Source organism: Zingiber officinale, chromosome 7A, assembly GCF_018446385.1.
Source record: "Zingiber officinale cultivar Zhangliang chromosome 7A, Zo_v1.1, whole genome shotgun sequence".
Classification (NCBI taxonomy): Eukaryota; Viridiplantae; Streptophyta; class Magnoliopsida; order Zingiberales; family Zingiberaceae; genus Zingiber; species Zingiber officinale.
The window spans coordinates 67784832-67795675 of record NC_055998.1 but is presented as its reverse complement, the minus strand read 5'-3'; the positions used below and the strand labels follow the sequence as shown (position 1 = coordinate 67795675).

Genomic DNA, 10844 nt, shown 5'->3' with positions numbered 1-10844 from the left:
TGGTTGACTGCTCTCTTACTCTTAACTCGCTCCCACCACATACAAGCATCTCTAGATAGGTAGAAAGAGGCACACTTAACTTTCTCGACTTCTGGCCAGTCAAAAAGCTCCATTGTGCTCTCAAGTGTCTTGAACCAAGCCTGGGCATCCCAGGGCTCAGTAGTGCCTGAGAAGCTCTCTGGTTTCAGCTTTAGCCATTGTATCAGGTATGCTTCTTGTCTTCTAGGTGCTGTGGAGACTTCCAGGGCAGCTGATGGGACTTCAGTCACCACTGGGGTCTCCACATTGATGGTTGGGGGAGTGGGAGGAACTGGCTGTTGATTGGTCATCAAGTTAGCAATCACTTGTTGCTGCTCTACTACTTGTCTTTGGAGTTGAGCAACAACTTTAGAGAGATTGGGCTCAGTTGATCTAAGCTCTTCGTTACCAGGATTCATAAACTCTAGTACTTAAGCCTGGACGTTTAGAGTTCGAATCCTGGGGGAGGCAAAAATCCACTGACCAGGGGTGGAAAGTCCTAGTGAGTAACGGCATGGCTAAGGGTCGTCGGTCGACGACATTAGAGGTCGCCAAATGGGCCGACGACATAAGGGTTGACGGTCGATGACATGAGAGGTCGCCAAATGGTCCGCCAAATGGGCCAAGAGGGCCGGGTCGTTACAATAAAAATGCACCTTTTTATTGTAACGACCCGTCCCTTTGGCCTCTTGGGCAGCCCTTGCGGCAGCCCACTGGCGGCCCCTTATGTCGTCGGCCCATTTGTTGACTTCTAATGTCGTCGACCGAGGCGCTCACTTGGCTACCAGGATTCATAAACTCTAGTACTTAAGCCTGGAGGTCTAGAGTTCGAATCCTGGGGGAGGCAAAAATCCACTCGCCAAGGGTGGAAAGTCCTAGTGAGTAACGACACGACCAAGGATCGTCGGTCGACGACATTAGAGGTCGCCAAATGGGTCGAGGACATAAGGGGCCGCCAGTGGGCCGCCGCAAGGGCTGCCCAAGAGGCCAAAGGGTTGGGTCGTTACATGAAATGCATCAAGGTTGCTATCCTCTCTTGAAATAGTCCCTATATATTTTTGAATACATTTATGTTATTCTGAAAACCCATATTAAGAAAAGCAAGTTCAATTTAAGATGCTATCATCAGCATAATCAGACTTGTAAATCTACTAGATATAATACTCAATTTAGGATGTCATCAAGGAATTAGTTAATTAATTTTTCTTTATTATAGAATCGTTAATTTTCTTCTTTTTAAAACAAGACAATTTGTAACATGTTAGTTGCTTAAGTTTTAGATGTCTTATTTTAATATGATATCATTGATATGTTTTAGATATATATATATTTTTTATAAATGTTAGTTATTATTCATTTGTAATTTGATGCAGGAAAAGGAGAACGAAAAATGGAAGAAGGTGCATGAAGCTCCCGAAGTATGACGATTAGTATTTTATTTTATGCTTTAGATGCTTTGATGTATCTGCTATTTGGATTATGAGTTTTTGAACCAAATTAGTTCTTGTTTTCATGTGAAAATATGATGTTTGTTGAATTGACATATTTGAATGTAAGATATGGGATGTGTGGTTTTGTTTTTTGGATGTGTATAAATATGATGCATGTTGAAGTTTGGTTAATATATTTTGAATTTGAATGTATTTGATATGTAAAATAGGATAAAGAAAATAAAAATGTATGGGTTCTGGTTTAATATATTTTGGTATAAAATTTGGGACGAACTAGGGTTCGTCCCAAATTAGGGGGAAGCGCTTGATAAGCTATGAATTGACATATTAATTTTAGGTTAATATTTGGTGTTCCTTACACATTTGCACATTTTAATTTCCAATTTTAATCATATTCTTCAAACAAAGTCTTTTAGGAGCTTTATGTTATTTTTCCTTTTAAATGCATGTTTATTTCTCATTATGTGAATTTGGTCTTGTAGGGTACACATGGACTCATGAATCAAGTGGAGGCTTGGTTCACTCAACCAAATGGACTCCAAAACCCTAATTGACCAAGTGAACTCAGACTCGAGTTACACATGAGCTGGACATGAACTTAGGTCTCAATTGGAAAAAAACCCTAGGTATAAAATCAGAGTTTGGCACGGTGAACAGTGAGCTCACGCTACTGTTCATCGTGCCAGCTTGTGTGACGGCGCGGACGCGGCTCCCTTCCTTCTTCCAAATCATCGAGCAAGCTTGTCCTCATCGGCGTGGAGTTCCTCATCTTCCAGCAACCGGGTTCCGACCTTCAGCGCCTCTCCAGCGAGCATTTTTGCAGGCGAAGTACTGTAGCTGTGGGGCGCGATTTCCAGCTCGGACCAGCGGTGTTCTTCTGGTCTGGGTTTCCATTTCTTCACGGGATTATCGACGGTGGTCCTCCGGTGATTCTGAGCCTTCTCCGATAGCACCTCAACGTTCCTAGCTTCATTTCTCAGCTCGCGACTCCAGATCAGGAAATGCAGAAGCGTGCAACAGAGAACCATTTCAGAAACTGACTTCGTTGAGTATTTGTGAGCTGGTACAAGGAATCTGAGATTGTCTTGAAGCTTGAGAACACCAGATCGATTTCTGTTGGAGTGTTCTCTGCAGATTCCTTGTGTGACGGCAAGGAGAAGACAAGTTTGGTTTAAGATTTGGTGTAGGGATGTTAGATTTTCTTTACAGTTTGTTTCTAGTTTAGGTTTACTTGTTTCTGCACCCTTGTTTCTGAATCTGGAAGTTTATAGATTAGATTTATTTGCAGTTTAAATTGTTAAACAAATCTGTTCTTTCTTTTGTTCTGTTTTCGTATTTTGTTAGCCTCGTTTTGTTCTTGTGTTCTGCTTAGTTCGATAGACTCAACTGTGTTTTTGTTTAAGTCATTCTTTATTTGATAGATAAGTTCGTAGATTGAGTAATTAATTTCTAGTATGCATATTTAGAGGTAATGCTAGAATTTGGTTAAGTTGCAGTTTTAAATGAATAAGCTAGAATTCTGTGTTGTTGATGTCCAATTGGTGAATTGAGTTGGTTAAGTAGATTGAAATTTTGCATTTAATTCAGTAGTTGAAGAGTCGTTTTCTAGTTGTTCTCTCTTAATTTAGAATTAGGAAGATTTAATAATTGCAATTAGGGTGAGTATCATTTAGTGCAAGTTTTATTTGTAGTTTGGTTCTTTTGGATTATTCAGAATTATTTCTGCAGTAGGATAATTGTAGAGCTTGCAATTTATTTCTTGGTCTAATATTCCAGTTTTACTACAAAACCCCATTTCATAACTTGAAAACCCAAAAAGAGTGTTCGTAATCCAAGACAAGCATGTTTCTAGCATAATCCTTGAAAAATTCGACTCGGGCCTTATACTAGAACAATTCTTTGTGTAGTTGTGGTTTTTCGATCATAAATTAATTTGGGAGTTTATTTGTGACATCTACTTAGAGAGCTTACCAAATTTTGGCGCCGTTGCCGGGGAGACACTAAAACTTTGCTAGAATTGTTTGTTTGTTTTGGATTGTGAATAATTTTCTCAGCTTTAGTTTGCTGATTTTATTGAATATTTACTGAATTTTGATTGTTTATTGGCTTGCATGACTAGGTCTTCCTTTGCAACATTGCTTGAACTAGACCCGGAGATTGAAAGAACCTTTTGGGCTTTAAGGGGACAAGCTAAGTCAGCAGCAACTTGTGAGAGTAGAATTTCAGAGATGGATAATCAGATAACAGAAGGGGATCGAACTATGAAAGAGCTTGCAGCACCAGATGTGGCTTATAAGTACTCATGTATCACTTATCCAGATTTGGCAGGAGATTTTGAACTCAGATCAGGACTTATTCATCTGCTTCCCAAATTTCAAGACTTATCAGGAGAGGATCCCAACCGCCATCTACATGAATTCCATGTGGTTTGTTCCACCATGAAGCCACAAGGGATTTCAGAAGAAGACATTAAGTTGAGGGCTTTTCCATTCTCTTTGACGGGAGCAGCTAAAGACTGGTTATATTGCCTTCCAGCTGGATACATTACGAGTTGGATTGATATGAAGAGAGCCTTTTTGGAGAAATTTTTCCCAGCTTCTAGGACTGCAACTATCAGGAAGAGCATTTGTGGTATTCAACAAGTAGTGGGAGAGACTCTTTATGATTATTGGGAGAGATTCAAGAAGCTGTGTTCGAGTTGTCCACAACATCAAATTAGTGACCAGCTCCTTGTTCAATATTTTTATGAGGGCTTACTTCCCATGGATAGGAGCATGATAGATGCAGCAGCTGGAGGAGCTTTGGTGAATAAGACTCCAAATCAAGCAAGAGAGCTAATTTCAAATATGGCGGAAAATTCACAACAATTTGGGAGTAGAGCTCTTGGTACTAGAGTGGTTAATGAAACTCATTTAGTTTCAACTGAGCAACAAGAAATTAGGAGCAATTTGCAAGAATTAACTTCTCTAGTAAAGCAAATGGCGTTGCAAAATTCGAGTCATGTTTCAAATTTTCCTTTACCAATGATGAAGTTGTGTGGAATTTGTTCAAGTCAAGATCACTCTTCGGATCATTGTCCTAATCTACATCAAGATGAATCAGTTGCAGCCATTTCCAGACCTCAATTTCAGCAACATAAATATGATCCCAACTCTTCAACTTACAATCTGGGATGGAGGGATCATCCAAATTTGAGGTATGGGAACACATTTTATCAGCAGCCAACACAAACTCAGATTCATCAGCCATATTACCAGAATTCACAGAATCAGCATCATTACCAGAATCATCCAGCAAGTCATTCTCAGCAATTTTAGCAATATAAGCAGCCTCAATTTCAGCAAAATTTCAGCCAAAATCAGCAATTTCAACCATTCCAGAATTTCCAGCATGTTCAGCAACCTGTGCAGAATTTCCACCAGCCAAATAGTACAAATCAGCACCAATCTCAGCTTGCACTGCCTTCTTCTACAAGCCCAAGATCAATGCAACCTCAGCAGAATTTTAGCCGCTCAAAAATTGAGGATTTGATGCAGTAAGTGCTACAACAGCAACAGCAAATGATGCAACAGCAGCAACATCAGCAGAGGACTGATACAACATTGCAAAGCATTGAAAGGCAGATTGGGCAGCTTGCTAGCAACATTAATCAGATGCAAAATCAAGGATAATTACCATCACAACTGACTCCAAATCCTAAAGGAAATGTGAGTGCATTAACTCTTCGAAGTGGTAAAACAATTTCAGACCCAAATTCGAATTTTTCAGCTAGATCACAGCAGGGCATATCCAGGACAGCTTCAGATTTGACTCAACAGAAATTCCAGAATTTTCCAGCAAATTCAGAGCAACCAGATTCTGCACAGCAAGGGATTGCTGGAGCTGATCAGCAACATTTCAATCAGCCTGCAACTTCAGATTATTATCAAATTGATGGAGAAGATTTCGGCTTGGATTTTACTCCAACAGCAGCTCCAAATTCAGCTCAAAATTCAGCACAGGACCTGGGAAATTCTGGGCAGAATCGGGACAGAACTTTTAACCAGTAAGAAACCGAGCATTCCACTCCATTACCTTTCCCTCAAAGAAGTGTACAACCAAGAAAAGAAATGGAGGAAGAAAAGGCTAGGGAATATCAAGAATTGGTGAAATTATTCAGCAAGGTTGAAGTGAATGTGCCTTTGCTTACCATGATTAAGCAAATTCCAAAATATGCCAAATTCCTAAAGGATCTTTGTGTTCACAAAAAGAAATTAAAGGGGAATAAATTGATAAGTATGGGAAAGAATGTCTCAGCATTACTTCAGCCAGTTCCTCAGAAGTGTGAAGATCCAGGAGTTTTCACCGTGCCTTGTGTTATAGGAGATTGTATTTTTGAGGATGCGATGTTAGATCTTGGAGCTTCTATTAATGTGATGCCTAAATCAGTTTTTCAGTCATTAAGAATTGAACCTTTGCAGCCTACAGGTGTAGTGATTCAGTTGGCCAATAGAAGTCAAGCACACTCAGCTGGAGTGATAGAAGATGTATTGGTAAAAGTGAGGGAGTTAATTTTTCCTGCAGATTTTTACATCTTAGACATGGAGGGTGATGTGCTTGCAAAAAGGGCTCCGCTTATTCTTGAACGTCCATTCTTGAAGACTGCTAGAACGAAGATTGATGTGCATGCTAGAACTCTTTCTATGGAGATAGGAGACACAGTGGTTAGATTCAGCATTTTTGAGGCTATGAAGCATCCTAGAGAGGATCATTCTATTCTTAGCGTGGATATCTCAGAGGAGTTGGATGGCATGGAGTTCCTGTCAGATATTGATTCAGACTTAGAGGTTTCTGATTTTGGTCAAGAGAATGAATTTGTTTCTTTGTTGGAGGATATTTTAGAGGTGGAAGAGGTATGCGTAGGGGATTGCTTAGGAGAAGCATTACCCCTAGGATCGCTCAGAGAGGAAGAGGTATGCGTAGGGGATTGCTTAGGAGAAGCTCTACCCCTAGGATCGCCTACAGTTGACCCGACACAGGAGGAATTGAAGCCATTGCCTCAATATTTGAAGTATGCCTATTTGGGAGAGAATCAGCAGCTACCTGTCATCATAGCTCAGAATTTGGAACCAGATCAGGAGGAACGATTGTTAGAGATTCTGAGACAGCATAGGAAGGCGATTGGATGGACTCTGGCAGATATTCCTGGGATCAGTCCTTCCATTTGTATGCATAGGATCTATTTAGAGGAGGATGTGAGGCCAGTGAGACAGCCACAGAGACGACTAAACCCATTGATTTTGGATGTTGTAAAGAAGGAGGTGACTAGACTTGTACAGGCTGGCATCATTTATCCGATTTCTGACAGTAAATGGGTCAGTCCCATCCATGTGGTTCCGAAGAAGTCAGGGGTGACAGTGGTAGCTAATGAAGAGAACGAATTGGTGCCCACGAGGGTGAAGAATTCCTGGAGAGTATGTGTGGACTATAGAAAGTTGAACCAAGCAAGCCGAAAGGATCATTATCCACTTCCTTTTATTGATCAGATGTTAGAGCGGCTGGCAGGTAAATCCCATTATTGTTTTCTTGACGGTTATACTGGTTATTTTTAGATTTGCATCGACCCAGAGGACTAGGAGAAGACTACCTTCACCTGCCCTTTCGGTACATTCGCATATCGTAGGATGCCATTTGGATTGTGCAATGCTCCAGGTACTTTTCAGCGATGCATGGTGAGTATTTTTGGTGATTTATTAGAGCATTGCATGGAAGTATTCATGGATGATTTTTCTGTTTATGGCTCTTCTTTTGATGCATGTTTGGAAAACTTGTCTCGAGTTTTGAGTAGATGTATCGACACGGATTTGGTTTTAAATTTTGAAAAGTGTCACTTTATGGTAGAGCATGGCATTGTTTTAGGTCATATAGTCTCTAGGAAAGGCATTGAAGTAGATCCTGCTAAAGTTAGCGCTATATCTTCTTTATCTTACCCCGCATGCGTGCGGGAGGTGCGAGCTTTTCTTGGTCATGCAGGATTCTACAGGAGATTTATTAGAGACTTCAGTAAGATTGCTTTACCATTGTCTCAGCTACTTCAGAAGGATGTTTTGTTTGATTTCGATCAGAGCTGCAGAGAGGCTTTTGACAGATTGAAGGAGGTTCTTACTTCAGCACCGATTATCAGACCCCCAGATTGGTCCTTACCCTTCGAGTTGATGTGTGATGCTTCAGATTATACAGTGGGAGCTGTACTAGCACAGAGAGTGGATGGAGCACCACATGTTATTTGCTATGCTTCCAAGACTTTGGACTCAGCTCAAGCAAACTACACAACAACAGAAAAAGAGCTTCTTTCTATTGTTTTTGCTTTAGATAAGTTCAGATCATATCTTCTTTGTTCTCATGTGATTATTTTTTCTGATCATGTAGCTTTGAAGTATCTCCTCAAGAAGCCTGATGCAAAGCCTAGATTAATCAGATGGATGCTTCTGCTTCAAGAATTCGACGTAGAGATACGTGATAGGAGCGGGAAGGAGAACTTGGTTGCAGATCATTTGAGCAGGATTGAAGGAGATTTGGACAATTCGGCTATTGATGATGATTTCAGAGATGAGCAGCTTCTACAGCTGCAGGGTGAGTCTCCATGGTATGCAGATCTAGTGAACTTCTTAGTTGCACATGTTTATCCCAAACAATTTTCGAAATCTCAAAGAGATAAATTAAAAAGTGATTCAAAATTCTATGTTTGGGATGATCCTTATTTGTGGAAGTTTTGTAGTGATCAGATCATTAGGAGATGCATACCTGACTCTAAGTTTCAGTCTGTACTTACTTTTTGTCATTCTTTTGAGTGTGGAGGACATTTTGGACCACAAAGAACTGCTAGGAAAATATTAGAATGTGGTTTGTATTGGCCTACCCTTTTTCGTGATGCTTATGCTTTTTATCGATCATGTGATAGGTGTCAACGAACTGGGAACATAGGACTTAGAAATGAAATGCCTCAACAATTCATATTATTTTGTGAGATTTTTGATGTTTGGGGTATTGACTTTATGGGTCCATTTCCTGCCTCTTTTGGTTTTGTTTACATTTTATTGGCAGTTGATTATGTTTCCAAATGGGTGGAGGTCATTCCCACTCGGACTGATGACTCTTCTGTTGTTGTTAGTTTTGTCAGGTCTCACATATTTTGTAGGTTTGGAATACCCAGGGCGATCATAAGTGATCAAGGTTCTCATTTTTGTAACAGACACATGAAGGCTTTGTTACATAAGTATGGGGTTACACATAAAGTTTCTACATCCTATCATCCTCAAACAAATGGGCAAGCAGAAGTGTCTAACAGGGAGGTGAAATCAATTCTTGAAAAGACTGTGAGATCAGATAGGAAGGATTGGAGCAAAAGACTTGAAGATGCACTATGGGCTTATAGGACCGCTTTCAAGACCCCTATAGGAATGTCTCCATACAGGATTGTGTATGGAAAAGCTTGCCATTTACCCGTGGAGATTGAGCATAGGGCGTATTGGGCGGTTAAAGCATACAATCTTGATAGTGATACGGTTGGAGAAGAAAGAAAACTGCAATTGCAAGAACTTGAAGAGATTAGATTGGAAGCCTTTGAGAACTCACGGATTTATAAAGAAAAGGCCAAGAGATTTCATGACAAACAAATTGAGGTGAAAGATTTCCAAATTGGTGACAAAGTACTTCTATATCGATCTCGTCTCAAATTGATTAAAGGTAAGTTGAGATCTAGATGGGAAGGACCTTATTGTGTTACTAATGTTTTCTTTTATGGAGTGGTTGAGATTCAGGATATGTCTACTGGCCGGATTTTTAAAGTTAATGGACAAAGGCTTAAAAAGTTTCATGAAGAAATGAAGGGCTTGGTGGTGGAGGAAATGGAACATGTTGATGCTATCTATCCAAGTTAGAGGGGAGTTTCACTTTATCTTTTGTTTCTTTGCAAATTAATAAATTTTAGGTGTAGGTAGTTTTCTTATTTGTTTAGGTAAAATTTCGGTTTCATTTAGAATTTTCTTGTATAAATAAATTTTGAGTTACATTAGTAGTTTTTATTTTTGCATAGTTATAGTTTTGCACTTTAGGTGCATGATAGTTACCATTTCTTTAAGCTTGATAGTCTTTGTTTTAGGAATAAATGGTACTTCCTTCTTTTGACATTTCCTTGTATCATTTTAAAGGATTTGAAAAGGGATGTTAAATTTGATTATCTTGTTTAAAGACTTTATTGCATGAATGAACTCTAGGATTGCAAGAGGTTGATACTAGTGATGGATTCTTGATTGATGAAATGGTATGATAACTTTTATTTACCTAGTGAGGTTTGAGCCTATTTGAGTGATGCACTTGTAGCTTATTTCACTCTAGAACTTGCTTTAAATCTATTTACTACCACTAGAAAAATATTAAGTCATTTTCATGAAGGTTACTCCATTGTCACATTGCCCTCACCTATTTTTGCTATTTCTCTTGTCATAAATCATCATTTCTTTATTCTTTTCTCATGTTTTATTTCTTTGGATGTGGTTATCTTGGATGATATGTGATGATTTTATTTTGGCCGGGACGGACAAAAGAGTAGGTGTGGGGGAGGTGTTTAGTTCGAATAGGTGCTGGAATTCTGTGTTTGAGGAAGCAGTAAAGGATGATGCTGGAATGACAGAAATGAATAAGTGCAGAATTCAAGCATGGCAGATTTTGAAGAGAAATGTGGAAATTTTGTGCCATTGCAAGGGCAGCAAGAGAAGAGGTTAAGTGTTAATGTTAGAGAATAGATTGGAATTCGGATGCATGGGCAGTTTAAAGAACAGAATTCTGAAGTGCAGTGCTGAATTTGTATCAGTTTTGTATCAAAAACAAGAATGCAGGATTCAAAGTGAAGAAAGTTTAGTTGGAATTTGAGAAGATGTGGTAACAAATGGTATGCAAGAATTTGGTGTATTAAACAGTGAGAAGAATGCCAGGAACAGAATCAAGCAGCAATTGTGGCAGCACTCTCAACCGGCTGGAAGAATTTTGGTAGCAGTAACTTGCTGAAATTGTCAATTTCAGCAACCTTCTTAGTGATGTTATGGGCTAAAACAAGATGGAAATCAAGCTATTGTTTGATTAAGTGATTGTGAAGCTTTATGGAAATAATTGTTGAAGCTTGAAAACAGCTGAAAAGCAGTAATAACAGAAGTTATAACAAGTAACCAATCTGAAATGCAGAACATGGAAAATTTGGCAGAATTGAAAGTGTGCAGTTTGGAATGAATGGAGTATCAAGATTTCAAGGCTTATCAAGGAGAAGAAAAGCTTACATGAAGCTTTGTAATGTGAAGAAACAAATGGAATGTTAGCATGAACAACTTCTACAAATATTGC

General features: G+C 39.3%; 1 protein-coding gene across 1 annotated transcript; it reads left to right on the top strand.

Annotated features, from left to right (window-relative positions):
* Nucleotides 1-3697: 3697 nt before the first annotated feature.
* LOC121999411 lies at nt 3698-4786 on the top strand. The gene has a single exon (XM_042554096.1). The coding sequence runs from the start codon at nt 3698-3700 to the stop codon at nt 4784-4786; it is 1089 nt and encodes a 362-aa protein (XP_042410030.1).
* Nucleotides 4787-10844: the final 6058 nt, after the last annotated feature.